The sequence below is a fragment of the Cinclus cinclus genome, chromosome 26 (assembly GCF_963662255.1).
Source record: "Cinclus cinclus chromosome 26, bCinCin1.1, whole genome shotgun sequence".
Lineage (NCBI taxonomy): Eukaryota > Metazoa > Chordata > Aves > Passeriformes > Cinclidae > Cinclus > Cinclus cinclus.
The window spans coordinates 2,996,127-3,013,159 of NC_085071.1; the positions used below are offsets into that span (position 1 = coordinate 2,996,127).

General features: G+C 46.1%; 1 protein-coding gene across 2 annotated transcripts in view; it reads right to left on the reverse strand.

Moving 5' to 3' along the window:
• Positions 1–519: 519 nt before the first annotated feature.
• Positions 520–17,033, reverse strand: part of EYA3 (EYA transcriptional coactivator and phosphatase 3) — a 30,734-nt gene continuing 14,220 nt past the window's right edge. For both annotated transcript variants that reach the window (XM_062509072.1, XM_062509071.1), the window contains 11 exons: positions 14,626–14,708; positions 13,059–13,242; positions 12,126–12,265; positions 10,278–10,361; positions 9,650–9,739; positions 8,264–8,322; positions 7,100–7,257; positions 5,482–5,596; positions 5,034–5,155; positions 4,688–4,788; positions 520–3,831 (listed from right to left, as the gene is read on the reverse strand). In XM_062509072.1, the coding sequence (XP_062365056.1) occupies positions 3,751–3,831; positions 4,688–4,788; positions 5,034–5,155; positions 5,482–5,596; positions 7,100–7,257; positions 8,264–8,322; positions 9,650–9,739; positions 10,278–10,361; positions 12,126–12,265; positions 13,059–13,242; positions 14,626–14,708 (1,217 nt within the window). In that variant the 3' untranslated portion in view covers positions 520–3,750. The remainder of the gene's footprint in view (positions 3,832–4,687; positions 4,789–5,033; positions 5,156–5,481; positions 5,597–7,099; positions 7,258–8,263; positions 8,323–9,649; positions 9,740–10,277; positions 10,362–12,125; positions 12,266–13,058; positions 13,243–14,625; positions 14,709–17,033) is intronic.

Here is a 17,033-nt window from a genome sequence, read left to right on the forward strand (position 1 = left end):
CCCAGGCAGGCCCCAGAGCAGCCCCTGCCTTTCGCTGTTGCCTGTCTGGGCAGCTGTGGCACATCCTGGCTGCCTACAGCTGCCCCCCTTTGGCTCCTTCCCCTCATCTCCATCACATCCCTCCCTGCACCCCATCCCAGGAAGGAACTTCCATACCAGGGAAGGCATCTGGATGCAGCTGGAGGGGCAGCTGAAATGCTGGTTCACAGCTGCTCCTGGAAGAAGCTCAGCCCTGCCCAAGGCCAGCAGCATCACAGCAGAGGGTAGGAGAGGGGTGGTGCCTTGTGCAAAAGCAAAAGGGCAGGTAACATTTGTGCAGGAAACACCACGTGTCTCCTCAGGGCACCTCAGCAGGGCCCAGGAGCAGGTCCGTGCCCCACTGGCTCTCTGGTGGCTGCACTGTGACCTCTGCCACCCTGAATGCTCCTGGTGCTGCCAAGCCTGGCTCAGGCTGTCACAGGAGCAGAGAACAGGCAGAAGCACTGACTATAGAAAATAAAGACTTTATTTTTTTTCCAGTTCACAGGACAGTTCCCATTACAGACCACGAACAGGCAAAGGCCCTACAGCCAGCAGCACCTGGGACTCGCCCCTCATAGCACAGCAAAAGAGGTGCTGTGGGCTCCAGGTCCTACTGCTTCCCACCAGTGCCAGCACAGACATCTCCCCAAGGGCTGTTGGAGGCAACAAGTATTAGTGGATCAGGTGGTTTTTAAAGCCTCTGTGGCTGTGTTGAAGCTGAAGGGGAAGCCAGCAGCACTCAGGTGAGCCCAGGTGCTCTGGGCCTGCAGGCTGACTGTCCTTCAGGTGTTCAGGTTTGCTCTCCCATCGTCCCTGACCTGACTGTAGCTGAACTGGTGAGAGAGACAGGAGAAAATCAATGCTTGGATAAAGATGCTGTTCTTGCCTCAAGAGAGACAGGAAAAGGCTTAAATTCAGCCAGTAGAGGAAAAAATAAAATAGCCAGGTCACCCCTACATTAACAAACACAGAAATGTACCATCAACCTCCTGTTATAAAAGTACTTTACATACATTCAAGGAAACATCATATAAATACCAGTATGAAATGTCAGTGGCTGCAAGTTCCACACTCAGCTAAAATTTTACCAACAACTTAAAATTTCCTTAAAACATTTGAAGTAAACAAACACAAAGCACAGCCAGCTGCCAGGCAGCTCAGGCCTGCAGGTCCAGCACCTGCTGCCAGTGCCTGGGCAAACCCAGCCCCTCTCCAGCATGGCTTTGGTGAGCTGCTTGTGATGGGAGCAAAGCACATGGGCTGCTTGGCCATGCTGGTGGTGAGAGGTTAAGGCACAGGTTTTAATCCCAAAGTTCAGCCAGCTGGAGTATGAGATATGCTCCCAACAGGCTGCTGCACAGGCTGGGACAGCTCCCAAACCTGCTTACAGGAGACCTTTGGATGGGCTGATGGATGTTCAGCATCAGCACAGACTCTTCTGTGACTACAGCTGAGTCCTGATCCTCTGGTGACACTTCCAGCCCTGAGAGCAATGAGGTTACTCCTCACCACAGCTCTGGCACTTCACAGGGACCCCAGAGGAACTGGACTCTATGGACCCAGCAGTAAGGGAGCTGGAGCTGCCTCAGCTGCCTTGGGACATGTTGCTTGGGACCTGAGCTCTCAATTTGGTGTAGACAGAGAACATCCCTGGGTCCTGCTCCCCTTTCCAAATCCAGTGCTGAGCACTCCCACCACAGCCTGTTTGTTCCCCGAGCTTTGCCGGGCCAGCAGCCAAGGGCAGCCAAACACCTTTCCCTCTGCTGACCTGCCCAGTGACACCCACAGCAGACTCCTCATATTTTCTTCATGGGATGAACAGTTCTGCTGCTGGCAGGCAGCAGCTCCCACGTGGACAGCATGTTCCTGCTGCAGAGATCCTGGGGAAAAAATACAGACCCAGTATCTAACTGGGATCAGAGCACAAGGCCAACACCTGGCAAAGAGCTGAATGGAAAGCAGATCAGTCCTGACTACAGTGACCACCCTGGAGAAAGAGAATCACCTTTAATTCCAATTTAATTAATCTACAAATAACAAAAATTTAAAGAAAGGAAACTGGAGCTGGTGCCATGTGTAACAGACTTCCCAAGTCCCTGAGCACAAGGTATCAAAACCCCTGGCTCTAGGCACCTTCTGCCCCATGGTCACTGCAGCTGGCCCAGGAACAGATGTTCCCAGGGCACAGCAGAGCCTGTGCCAAGGTGGCCCAGCAACTCCCCCTGCACTGATGGAAATTAACCCTCAGTAATTAATGCCTTGAAAGGAATGCAGCAAACACATCCCTGCCTGTATGGGTACAGCAAATGGGTCAGTGTCCTCCCAGCAGTGGCACACTTTCAGCCCAGTCTCCCAATGACTGATGTGGGGCTGATGACCAGTCTGGAGGGGTCTGGGTGCAGCCACAGGTCTGGCTCTGCAGGAGCAGCAGCAGCTGGTTCTGGGGCACAGCACACCCTTGTTCTCAGGGCACCTGCTCACCTGGTGCCATAAGGGTACATGGGGAAGACCACCAAACACAGCCTGAGTTGGCACAAAACCAGCTCCTGTGCCAGCCCCATGCCCTAGCTGGCTGTTCCTGTTCAGGGGAGCTGCAGGTCACTGACTCCAGCCTCCATTCTGAGACAGTAGCAGAAAAATCAGCATCACCATCCCTCCCAAGTGCTTCATGCTGCCAAGTCACAGTGTCTTAGAAAATTAAGTCCCTCTTAACAAGGCATTTGTTTCTCACTGTGTAGTTAGGCTAATGCAAAGAATATAAGAAAATTGAACCTGATTCTTCTAAAAGGAACTTACAAACAGGGTCAGGAACACAGAGGTGAAGGTTATACCATAGCCAGAGCCTTCTCTGCAACATTCTTGAGGATTTAGGAATTAGATTATTCCTAGTTCAGGTGAAGACTGTTGACATCTGGGCAGTCTGCACCAGTCTGCTGTACCTGACGTTCACAGGTGGTTTCATTTTTCTTTGCAGGGAAAATCTGTGGGATCTATAGTCCAAACCAAGGCTGGAATCCAGTGATCTCCTGCTGGCTAAAAGGGCTTGTGCACACATTGACTAGAAGCCACTGGGATCAACTCAGAACACCAATACTTGCCTCTACAAGGAACCACATATCCCAGAAGCACTCCCTTACCTTTACATTTTCCAGTCATCCCACACTGAAGAAATAACATAAGGACATTGCAATAAATTAACTGTTTTCAACACCCAGGGAAGGAGAGAGGACACATTTTACAGCAATAGAGGTATTTTTGACATTTTCATTAATATTTCCTATGAAAAAAACCATAGCTCTTCGGGTTTGCAAAACAAGGGAGGTTTAAGCTCTGCCATCAGCATTTTCCTATAAAAATAAAGTTTTGTGTTTTCTTGGGTTCTACAACTAAGCTGAATAGAAAGGAGAAGGCTCTTACAAATAAATCTGCTGTTTTATGGCCCCTCCCTCTGGAGACACCTGCCAGAGGCATTCAGCTGGCTCTGTAAGTCCCTTCTGCAGACAAGCTCTAGCTCTGTTGAGTCTAAGGCTTCCTTACAGGACACCTCTGGGCTTGACAGGGCCCATGCTCCCAAGGAACAACCTGCTGTCATATTCCACTGCACAGTTTGCATTAGGTATGTTTTCTTCATCAAGCTGAAAAGTGAGTCCCCAAACATGTGAGATTTCTGCCCTGCCCAGTAACAGAGAGGGCTTGTGGGAGCTGCAGTCACATCTTTGCTCCAACTTCTTACAGGAAGTCTAACTCAAGGGCTTGGTGAAGGGACACGAGGTCAGCGTGATTTGTGATCCTCCAGAACGGCATGTTGTGCTGTAAAGAGAGAGGACAGTCAGGTTTCTGCAGGGATTTTCAGCTGAGGTGGAAGCAGGCTGGGTAGAGCTGCAGGGCTGTGCAGTGTGGTGGTTCTGAGCACGACACTCTCAGGACAGACCTCAGCCATGTGCACATCTGTATCTGGAGCCCGTCTTATGTGCACATCTGTGTGTGACAGGCACCAGCACTGGCTGTCAGCTGCTGACAATTGCAACCTTGGCTGTGAGCTGCTGCTGCACCCAAGAATGCCTGTCTAGGGCCCCCAGGAAACCTGCACAGGTTTCTGGTACATTTGTTTCACAGCTCTGGCACACCGCTGAATGTGTGAAGCCTGCAGAGTCAACATCCTGACAGTCATTTTTGCACTTCATCACTAACCCACCCAGGCCTGTCGAAATCAATCAAACTCTTTGCTCCTTGTTTGTAATCCAGCCTAATGGCAGGCGCTGTATTGATCAGCTGCTGCTCCTGAGCCCTGACTCCTCCACACTCCTGAGAAACTGCAGTATCCTGACAGTCACAGGCTATGATCAGCATATAGAAGCACAGAATCATCAACGGTGGAAGGGACTTCCAAGATCACAGAGTCCAACCTTTCAACATGCTATGCTGAGACACTGCTGATAGGGACAGTGTGATATGCAATCCTAAACAATAGTTAAAGGAGAAACTTTAAACAACCAGGAACCAGAAAACTGCCCATCTTAACACAATGGAAGATCTCCCGCATCAAAAGCAAACTTTGTTTCTGGCTGATGGGCCTTAAGAGTTCAGCCTTGGAACAAGAGTCCTTGTAGACAAAGCCTGCCAGCAACTTCCCTTTGTGCTGCCCCACCTCTGCAGTCAGACCCACCTGCTTGGCTGCGACCTCCTCATCACGCCCATCTCCAATCACCACGTAAGTGACCTTCTTTCCAAACCGTGACACAATCCTCTCAAAACAGCTCTCTTTACCTGCCAAAGACAATCCCCTTGTAAGGAGCCTCAGGCAGAGAAAAACAGAGCCTGAACAGGTCCCTTCTTCCCAGTACAGAAACATTCCTTGTCTTACTGGCAAGGGGTGGTACCCAGTTCAGCTCCCAAGGCCAGAAGCCTCAATCAGGTGGACCACAGCACAGGGCTGCTCAGCTGCAGAAATGGCATTTCCCCATATAAAAATCCCAGCGAATTCTCAGCAGTGACTTGGCACAACCCCTTACCTATTTTTGTAGCACTATAAATATTTTCAATGGGAAACACCTCGCCCAATCCATACAGAAGAACTTTGGCAAGAGCTGGCATCAGTTGGGTAGTTGTGATCAGGATGTTCTCACAGTTTTTCCTAAAAGAAGAAAAACACTTTTAACATCTACAAGCAGTGGTGCCAGGACTGCCCTGGGCAGCCTGATCAGCTTCCCCATGTGCTTTGCTGTCCTGCTTTCAGGAGGTATTTGCAATTTTGCTTGTTTGCTTCTGGCCCAATTCCCTGTCAGAAAAACCATGTGGTGAGCATGGGGACCTTGCTAACTACAGGTGTTGCAGCAGAGAAACAGGGGTGGAGTTCTTTCCCTCAGTCACTTGGCACCTGTGAAGAACAGCAGCAGCGTGATAGGGGCAGTCAGCAAGAAAGGGCTGAGAAAGCCTCACATGCACTTCCAGATTCCATACCTGGATTGGATGAGCAGCAGGGATTTTAATGCAGTTTCCAGCCAAGAATCTGTCAGCACTTTTATGTCGGTCCTCAGTCGCTGCAGAGCTTCTCTCTTCTGTGGGCTAAGCAGGCCTGCGAGGTGAGGAACATGTGTTTGCCAGGTAAGTCTGACATGGGCAGGGCTGTCCCCCAATGCACCAGCTGCCTGCTCTGCAGTAAGTAACAGAACTGAAGGCCTCTGCAAGCTGGACTGTGTCTCAAAAGCAATGAAAAAAACCAGCTCCCAGTGATTTATCAGTGAGGCCAGACATCCATCCAGGAGTCTGAGCATGGGGAACTGGGCAGACAATTATCTGCAATTATTTCAAAGCACTGCTCAGGATACAGGCACTCCTCTTGTATAAAACACTCACAGTAGCAGGGGTCCAAGGCCACAGAGCAGGGGAATGAACTCCTACAGTCACTCTCTGACTTTCTGCTTTCCAAGGACCCTTTCCACTTTAAATCCTTTTACATATGCTTTTTAATTCACCCCCCTTTCTTTTATTCCCATGCTTTCACATACCATTTTCTTCAAGCCTCCATTTTTGAATTAAAAGCAGACAGAAGTGGAGCCCACTTCTGCTCCTGACAGTAAACACAGCAAGAAAGGAGCATGTGGAACCTGCACATCTCTCCAATTCCCATATATGACATGTGAGCCCCCCATCAGTCCAGCCTTCTGTTACACCAGTCCTCTGCTCTGAGCCACAGAGGGACCCACAGCAGGCTGCACTGACAGCTGCTTCATCATCTAGCTTTCCACAGGTCCTGAAAAACTCTGCATCCAGGTTCCCCGTGAGCAAAATATGAAACCATGGCCTGATCCCAGGAATCAGGTAACTGCAGCACACCAAACTGTAGACCTATACCAGCAGATTTTTAAGGCTGAAAGTTGTAGCTTTGAACACCTGATTTTTAGAAAATATGTACAAAAACCCCATCTATCAAGTTTTTTGTGTAAGAAAAAGGTACCCAAACCCACAACCAACCAGGCTAAGTCACCCTACCACCAGGTAAGCTGCCCCAGCAATATCCCTTTTCCAGGGATAGCAATGCCAAGATTCAGACAAAACAGAAAATTCATCTCCATTTGCTCACTATGGTTTGCATGATTATGACTGCTTTGGAGTTGAAAGGGAAGCAAAACTAGAAGGCTTTAAGTGACTTTGTGAAGAGAGAGCAGAGAAGTCATGTCAGACTGTGATAGCCCAGGGGTGTATTTCCTGATAATGGCATGACCAAAGGCAGACTTTGTGCAGACATGAATGAGACCTCCTGAGCAGCAGGGCAAATGAGTCATTCAGGCCACTGCTGAGCAGAGTGCCAGGGATACTATCTGCACCAAAACTTTTGCTTCTAGGACCGGGTGACCATCCTTACCTCCATGATAAATCACAGCCTGCACTGGCATACTGTTCAGTTCTGGAAGACATACTCCCTTAGATTCCATGAAAATTTGGTCCCAGTTAGCACTAGGAGAATGATTTACTTCTCACGTCCACACATCAGGAAAGCCAAAGCTCTGAGGAAGAATGGAGTCTGGCTCCACAAGCTTTGTTCAGTGCTCAGACCTGGGTGCAGGTGACCACTCACCTCCAACGTTAGTTTTGTATTTGTTGTAGATCTCGCGTACCCTGCGGTAGCGGAAGGCCAGCTTCCTCATCCAGTCCACTCCCTGCACACCCACTGAGGAGCTGTGGTTTGCATTGCTTCCCGAGCCACTGAACCCATCCGTGGAGAAGTTGTAGTTGCTGTTCCAGGAAAGCAGATGTGTTAGGTGTGCCACAGCAGCAGAACCACAGGCATTTGTGGCAGGGCTGCAGATGGCAGTGCTGGCAGCAGCTGGAGAACACCTCAGAGAAGAGCTGCACAAGCACACTGGCACCTGGAGAGCAGAGCCTGGGATTCCTGTGGTATGCTGACATCAACTACAGCTGCTGCTGGTTCTGAACTGCTGCACTGATACAGCTCCTTTTGGATCTCCCACCACAAAACCTTCCTGTGCTCTTTGGCTGCTCACTCCTCTGCCATACAGAGCACCCTTCCCACTGACCCCTTCCTCATCCCTGCAGCAATAAACCCCGGCACAACATCTTCCAAATATACCATCCATGCCTTTCCATCACAACTGCATCTCCACAGGCAGATGAGCTGCTTCACCAGTTTATGACTGCAGAAGGCAAGTCCTGCTTAACTATTTTCCCTGTATTTCTTTCTCCCTGACATATCTTTCTCAGACATTTTCATGAGCCAGTTCAACTCAGTAAAAAAAACTACCTTCCCCTGTCTCATAGTGAGCACCAGAAGCTCTCAGAGGGATGCAAACCACAGGGGGACATGGAATCACAGGATGGTTTAGGTTGGACAGAACCTTCAAGATCATCTCATTCTAAAGCCCCGCCATAGGCAGGGATTTTTTCCAATAGTCTAATTGCAGTAACCATTAATTAGTAACCATAGATTAGGTTACTAATTAATGCTGTCATCATGAGATCTCAAGTGTTGGTTCTCCATTCCTTGCTTGTCATTGAGCACAGAGGCAGCATTCAACAGTGGACAATATAATTCACAACATAATTTCAAAACTCTTAATGCTTTTTAGGTTTTCAAAGAAATGCCTCCCAGCAAACAAACACTTTGCCAGGCAATGTCCCCTGCACAATGTTGAGCTCCATCCCTTAACCCCCCCTGCATTTGAAGTCTTAACAAAACCTGATTACATCCACAATATATTTCCTGCATTCATCAGTACAACACCTTAGATCTTGGCCATTGTCATCAGATGCCACATCTTCTATGTGTACCTGGTCACACTCCTGTTAAACACAAAAAAAAAAAATCCAAAAAATAAAGTCATGTTGTGGTAATCCAGAAACACACTGACATTTTGCAGATTAAAGAAACTGTGATAGAAATCAATCCCTTCACACTTCCCAAAAGCAACAAGCCACGACACATTGCCTCCACAAACCCACAGAGCTTCCACTGGCTCCAGCTGCCAGTACTGGGCTTTACTTCCCAGCCCGGGATCTTAAGTACCAGAAAGGATTGGAAAAAAGCAAATTTCTCTGCCATTCTGAGTCGTCTGCACAAAAGGAACTTCAACACTCACTGAATAAGTCAGACTCAAAGCTCACTTGTCACTTGAAACCCTCTGCCATTTCAAAAAAAGCAAACAAAAAATATCCAAAAATACCCCAAAGCACATTATCCGGTCAAACACTGCTGTTCCATTTTCTCAACACAGGTCAGCAGAGCCACAGCTGTGTGGTGGCACTGCCATGGCTCTGGTGTTTAGTGCAGCTGATTTAACTCACTAACCAACACCTACAGCAATATGTTTTGTGGTTGAGCACACAGTTAACACATCCATGAGTCCCCTTCCAGCACAACAGACTACCTGGCATTTTCATTTGGGTTTTTGTTGCTTTTTTCCCTGAAGCAGGAAGGTAACTTCTTACCATTTTTGCAAAGTTCACTGCTGCCAGCAGTCGCAGCCACAATGGAAATATTGTTTAAGTCTCTAATTTCATCAAATTTGCATCAAAACTATCTTGCTTTTCCACAATGTGCATCATTTATACACCTACAACTAACCCTGTTCATATTCAGCCTAAGTCTTAAACTAGTGCTCTCAATTCTGCAAATTACATTGAGTGGGAGTTACATCAAAGACAACACAAAAGAAAAAGGGAGGGTGTTGTGGGTCTTCCATGGGTACAGCCTGCTTGTATATGCAGCATGTCTTTCAAAGCTGTTCCACAGCCAAAGTCACCTTCTGCACTCTAGCCTTGGCTTAGTCACAGCCCTTGAGAACTGACATCCTCAAGATTGCCTTTTCCTCACATCTCTAGTCTCCATTTCAAAAGAGGACCAGTGGAAGCAAAGTGCTCACCAGTCCAGAAATGCAAGTACAGGATGGATCAGACACCACTTTTCGTACAGGTTCAAGCAAAAACCTAAGAGAGCTCCTGACACTAGAAGGCTGCAGAATACCTGTCTCAATTAAGAGTGCACCCCTGATTTGGCTGTGCTTGCAACAAGCAGTAACAGGCTCTGAAGCACAGAGCCCTCACAAAGAGTGAGGTGTAATTCTGACATGGTAACAGGGAGTTCTGCCTTTCAAACACATTTGCCATGTACCTCCAAGTCATTGAAAAACAAGTGTGTATCAGCAACTTCAAAAATCATCTCCTCCATGGACAGACCTGAGCCAATCACTAGAGTTGGATCCTGGAAAAAACACAAAAAGAAAATGTAAATGCACAGTGGATACAGGCATAAGGGAATTGTCATGAATCTCTCATCAGTTAAACTGCACAGTTTTCCACTGTATATCAAACTTGGCATAATTCCAGCTACAGTCAATGGTGTGAACTACAATTTCCCTAATATTTTAAACAACTCAACTGGAAAAACAAACAAACAAAAAAATCAAACACTTCAGTGCTCCACAGATTTTCACAGTCAGCACATACAGAACATTCAAAAATATACATTATTTTAAAGGAGAAAAACCATTTCTTTTCCATATGTGAGGACCTCAGTTATTCCCAGTGAGGATGAAACCAGTTTGACAGACTTGCATTGTAAGAAGGGATATGCTGGTGATGTCCATGTCCTAGCTCTGTATAAAGCCAAATTTAGCTCTTTCCTGGCCCCAAACTGCCAACAACTTAAAACTATCACCATAGAGAGTTTGGAAAATAAATATCCAAAGACTAACATTTAATTCTGCACAGGTTTTCTTCCATGGAAAATACAGTATTACCTTGCCATATTTTTGAGCATAAGACCCTGTGAGAAGAGAATGGAAGATGATGATGGTCTCATCCAGGTCCCAGAGAAACACCCGCTGCAGAGAGAACAAGAGTAGGTTAGAGCTGAGATATTCCAGGCATGGAACTTCAATAAAGGAACAAGTTTTAGAGTTAATTTTGTGGTTAGCTGCAGTATGCTTTAACAGGTATGAAAAACAGTTGTCATCTTACAGGCTGAACACATTCAACTCTTCAGTTTATTGCAGTGCAGTTTACTTACTGCCACCAAAGTACACACTCAGGCTATGGCTGCTAGGTCAAACTATTTCAAAAGCTTCTTTTATAGTTATAAAAGTAAAGCTTAGAGTGCTAATGAATTTTAGAGCCCTGCTGAGGTAAAGTGTACTTCCTGTGATCTGGAGAGCACCAGGTACATGCCCTTGGTGTTTGTCAGAGAAACCTGTGTTATAAATAAGGCAATGGGCTGCCATGAGGAATGGTGGACTTTTGGTACAGAAGGATTCTGACACTGAGAGCTGGACCAATATGTGGAGTGGAATAACCCCTCACTATTCCAGGCTGAAGGAGCTACAGGGCAAATTGGACACCAGCACAAGCCAGTAGTCCTCTCTCCCTGTGGATGACTTTCCTGCTGAAGTCTGCCATGTGTGCCAGAAAGGAAGTGCTGTCTCAACCTATTTAGCACTGGGAAGGTTACCCTAGATTGCACCCCTGGTCCCAGAGATATGTGAGGAAATGAGAGTTGCCAGCAAAATGCTATCGAGATGGTCAGCAGCCCACAGCAGAGGCTAAGGAAACAGGGATGGCTTGTTTCAGCAAAGAGGAGACCAAGGGACATCTAACAGGAGACACAACTAATTGAAAGGGAACTGCAAAGGAGATAAGACAAATTCTTTTCAGTAGTGGCGGATGGAAAATTGCTGTGGAAGAAGAAGGGGAAATTTGCAGTATGAGAGATTCCACCTGGAGATAGAAAACCTCCTTCCCTGGGTGGATGTGGTACTGCTGGGACAGATCACAAGGTACAGGATCCCACTGTCTAAGTACAGGACCTCCAGCCTTGGTGGCTCTCATGTCTCAGACAGACAAAGCCACAGCTCCAGTGCTGGGGATAGCCCTGCCCTGAGCATGAACCTGTAGTGGAGACACCTGGATGTCTCCTCAATAACACCACTACGATGCCAAGATGCATTTAAGTGACACTTTGGGTTTGAAAGGGACTTTGAAAACCATCCAGTTCCAACCCCTCTGCCATGGGCAGGGACACCTTCCACTAGACCAGATTGCTCCAAGCCCCATCCAACTTGGCCTTGGACACTCCCAGGGATGAGGCAGCCACAAACTGCCTGGGGCAGCCTGTGCCAGGGCCTCACCACCCTCACAGGGAACACATTTTTTCCTAATAGTTAATCTAAACCTACTCTCAATTTGAACTCATGGGGACAGACCTTTTAGTAGGGCCTGTAGTGATAGAACAAGGGGGAATGGTTTTAAGCTCAAAGAGAGTAAATTTAGACTACATGTAAAGAAGACATTTTTTACAAGTAAAGTGGTGAGGCAGTAGCACACGCTGCCCAGAGAGGTGGTGGATGCCCCATTCTTGGAAACATTCAGGACCAGGCTGGACAGAGCTCTGAGCAACCTGATATCTACTTGAAGGTGATGTCCCTGTTCACTGCAGGGTAGTTGGACTAGATCACCCTGAAAGGTCTCTTCAACCCAAACCCTTCTACAGTTACCTTCCATTTCCATAAAGGTGGAATGAAAAAAAAGGAGGAGAATTTTCACCATCACACTATTCTGCAATGCTACCTGGAGAAAAAAAGATAACTATTTACCTCCAGTTCACTGTCCTGTGAGGAGGAGGTATCTGCTTTCCTTTTCCCTCTGTTCTTTCCAGGGATGTTTTTTCTTGTTTGCTCATCTAACTCTTTACTTGCTGTTGCTCTTGGTAGCAAAGGACTTGTGGATGCATCTCCTGGAAGAAAGAAATCACACAGCTTTCATCCCCTTGTGTCTCAAAACAAACACCAACACAGCACTGGCCACAAACCACCTTAGCAAAAGCTAAGATGTTACTTTACTATGTGGATGGCAGTAGTAGTTGAAACCTGATTAGAACATAAGCCATGATTTCTTTGTCCCATCATAATCAGGAGATGAGCTCCATCTCCTCAATTCAGTCCCCCTGAAGTGAGCTACTGCAAGACCTACTGCCTACAGAGCAAAGCCAGAGCAGAGCACCCTCCACCCTAAGGCCTGGAGCCCTGCAGTCATTTCACTGCCCTGGAACTACTCTATTATTACTCCATTATGTCTATTTTATTTAATAGACAGTTGAATAAAAAAAAGAGTAATAGCAATGACGTTGGCCCTGGAAACACAGCCTTGGCCAAACAGCATGGCCACAACTGACAGGAACATGTGATGGAGCCTGTTCTGCTACTGGTAAGAACACCCTTCCTAGGGAAAGAGCACACCACCTCCTGCATCCTTCTCTCCTGCAGCCAGGTGTTCAGAGTACTCCCTCTCCCTAGGGCACATGGAGTATGTGGCAGGTGTTCTGGAATGGCAGCAGTAGAAGGCTTCTGATACACAGGTTTGGATGGCCCACCATAATACTCTGCACACCAGAGAGACCACTCTGATGAGGAAGGCAAGTGTTCCATGGGGCCCAGCATGAGAAGATGCTGCAGGTACCCTCTGGAGATGTTTCCCCACACCTGTACCCTGCACTGCTTAGCAGAGGTGTTTTACAGACCCCGCCTCACCAGAGGGAGGTCTCTGCACTGCCTGTGCTGGCACCAGGGCATTTGGTTTCTCCTCTGGGTACGTGGTCGTGCCTAATGCCAAGCCTTCCGTGTTGCTGTCTGCTGGTGGCACCACTCCAAAGCCTGAGCTTGGGTAACAGGTCTGGTACTGACTCTGGCCAAGGATCGTGTACGTAGGATATTCCTGTTGGAGGAGAGAGTTAGTGATGGTAGCACACCTCATTCAGAAAACACTGCATCAGGATGACTTTTGTATTAGAATATCCTGTCTAAGAAAAGCCCCAGTGAAAGCACAGTCTGACTTGATGCTGTTTCATTCTGCATATGCAAGACATTCCCAAAAAGGGCTGAGAGCTCTGGCTGCCCCATGGCCCCTGCACAGGCAGGTTTTGCAGAGGAGGCCAGTGATCACAGAGCCATTCCTCTGCTTCCAGTGTCTGCAAAAATGAATTCATAATGAATGGACAGTAACAGGGGAGTTGAGTGGATGCCAAGACATCAGTGCACTCTGTGCTCTGGAATGTGTGCTTTTGTCTTGCATCTGACTTCCTGCATTTGACAGTGACAGAAAGCGACTTCGGGCCTCGCTGAGGGCACAACTACAGGATAAATGGCCCTTACTTATTTCCTGACTTCATCAAGGAGTAATTCTGCATGCTGGAAGGTATCCATTTATGAAAATTACTTAATTCATTTAGGAGATCACTCAGCACCTGAAACTGTGCTTGAGGATTTTAACTTCTGCTACTGACTGTCAAAAATGCAGCAATCCCAAATGTCACATCACACTATTCTGGTACACAGTGCCCCCCTGATTCCCTTGAAGAGCAGCCTGGGTTTGTGAACCAGGTACCTTGGTCTGAAACATTAAAAGAAAATCTTCTTTTTCCCCTTACTGTTCCAAGCAAGTTTGTATTTAAAAAGCAACGAAAGCACAGAAGGATTTTTTTTGCATCCAGTTGCATTTTCCACACTTCCTGTATTTTCCTTCTGAAAAGCTGGACACTGAAGGCTTCCTTTGTATATCCAAGTATTCAGAATGGCAGTTACCACCCACAGAGAAAAAAGGCAGGGGAAATGGTCTTTGCTAGCTTACAGGGCTGCCTCACTTTGTTTTAGTCTACCATCAGAATGCACACCCCACTTCATTGGGTTGGGGTTTTGTTTGTGTACAACCTCATTTCCTATTCTTGCTGAGGGAGAACAAAGGTGCCCAAAAAACATCCACCTCTAATCCTCCCTACAGGTTTAGTCTTCCAGATAGCTGAATTGTTTCTTCCCCTCCACCTCTCTTTCAGAAATCTCAGTTTTAAGACTCACCTCATAATTTGCAGATGAGGCAACAGCTTTGAACAGATGAAGTGAGCTTGTTGCAAAGGCCAAAGAGAGAAGCATCATTGTCAAAGAGACAGCAGGAGTGATTTTGTGACTGTGAGTTACACACTGAGCCCCACAACTCCAGTACCACTGTGCTCCATTTGAAGTGACATTTCCATGTTAGTTTTGAGCAGCGTGTTAAACAAAGGTAAAGGAGATGGTGCACATAAATTCACCAAAGAAGTTTTACCTGTGAGATACTGGCTACTGCTGATGTGGAAATATTGACAACAGTTGAGGATGTAGAGACTGGACTGGCATTGGTAGTTGATGCTGTAAAATTGAGAATTACTGCATTAAATATTCTAGAAAAGTGTAAGAAATGAGAAGTTGTGAAATAAATACTTACTAGGCAAATGTGCAAGCATTTGTGTTTCCAGCACCACTCTGCTACTAAGAGCCAAAGCAAAAACCTGGGCTGTATTTTGACACCAGCCACATTTCAACTGGGTTTACAAGAAAAGAGAGCTAGTACATCTTTAAAAACAGGCCTTTCAAATGGTTCAGAAACCTTTTCCCTCCATGGTTACTAAGCAATTGGTGTAGAATTTAAAAGTTTTAGATCTTTACTACATGTTTTGATAAGACAACAATCCCATTCTGACAATCAATCAGCAGCAAATGAAAATGAATCAGAATAAATCAAGAAAAAGGACATGAATATGTTTAAATAAGTTCTGTTAAAAAAAAAATCTGCATCAAACTTAACATTTTTAGTCAAATTTGAAATTTAAGGAAACATTAAGAATTTTTCAAATAGTAGAAAAAGAGCATTTCCTGCTGGAGAAAGTGAGCATCTCTCCCAATATCCCTGTGTCTAGAACTCTTTTTTCAGATGTGACTTTCTGAAATAATCTGTCAACAGCTTACAGGATGACTTCTTAGAGATGTGCAGCTGCTAGTACCAACTTGAAGATGCTTCATAAACTTCATGTCACTGCCTTCAGTCTCCCAAAACACAGAAAAGGCTGCTAGAGCAGCACTTGGAATGCCAGTTGTTTAGCAGTTTTGTGAGGGTTGCAGACACAGGACCACTCCATTAAACATTCCTCAGCATGGGGTTTTGGGACTCACAAGGATAACAACAAATAGTTAAATCAGCAGGAACAAAACCAGGATGTACAAAACCAGATGCCACCAAGAACTATTTTCTTTTCTAAACCACCTTCCTCTGCACAGAAATAAAACTAAAAAAAAAAAATTTAAAAATCACTTTTAGATGCTTATGTAAAAACTTGTAGAAATTCACAGTATCCCCACTTGACCATCACTGAGAAAAACCCTTCTTTTCTGCAAATACCACCATGCAAAATTCACCCCAAGAACTCAGTTTTCTGAAGGCTTCAGTCCTGCTCCCCCAGGGAAACAAACCCACCATGAACTCTTAACAAGTGTATGTTATGGTATAGCAAGCACCAATACAACCTGGTACCTCTTGGAAAGAGTAATGGATCTAAAATATCCCTCAAAAAAGTTAAGAAAACAAAAGATCTTAAAATATGTGTAGAAATACACAGTATTTACAGGAGATGAGAAATACAAAGGGTATAATCTCTGTGGAAGCAGAAACAAAGGGATGAAATTAGTCCCAGAAATATTTAGAAAAAGGCAAAAGGGCAATGAAGACACTCAAGGACCTACAGTAGCTCCACAGCTACTTGAAGCCCAGCTGTGTGAGCCAAAGAACCTGTCACAGACACTGCTCATAAGCAACTGCTCAAAAACAGGGGGCAGTTTCCAAATAAAGCTCCTTCCATACACACCTTATGGAAATTATCAAGGCTGTTATCACCTTAAGAGAAGGTCCCTTCCTAGGCCCCTGTGAAGCCCAGCTCTCCAGAAAAGATCATTGCTAAGTGAACAAACCTGCCATGCAGCTGGGGCAGAGCAATTCTCTGGAAGGCAGATTGTTACACCACTGCTCTCAAGACTATCATGGAGAGGAAACAAAGTGATTCTTATCTGTAATGTTCTGCAGAGCTGCTTCTCCATTGAGACTGATTACAGAAGGTAAGAAATGAGAAATAAGATTTCAAGGTTTGGCGTGAACTTTCACATGAACGTCATTGTTTATCTTAACTCTGGTCTCCCTCCAACAGGTCTTTTTAATAATCCTGTATCTAAACAGTGCTAGATATCAGATTCTTTCAAACAGTTCCCACTACATGGATGAACCAATTCTTTCTGCACTGTGGGCCACTTCTTTTTACTTGTGACTGGGCCAGAACCAGGCAAAAATATTTGGCATGGATTTGCCAAATATGACTTCAAAGGGCTGAGGTTTAAAGACCAGCAAACACAAGTACTACATTCAAGATGCCATGACTCTTTTCCTTTCTTTATCCCCCACTTCAGACTTCATCCTCAGACATTACATCCCTGCCTCCTCTACGTTATTAATCCAAATCTCCTTTGCTTCAATCATTTTCAAAGAGCCAAAACCAGAACCATGCACTGAAATCCCCCTCCAATGGGTCAGCATTATTGTATGACTGTGTCTCACCCTGCTCATTTGAGTGGAGAGAGAAGACAGATATTCCATGGATTACTATTAAAACAACTCTGCCCAGCTCTGCCCTCCACAACCTCCCTGGCACA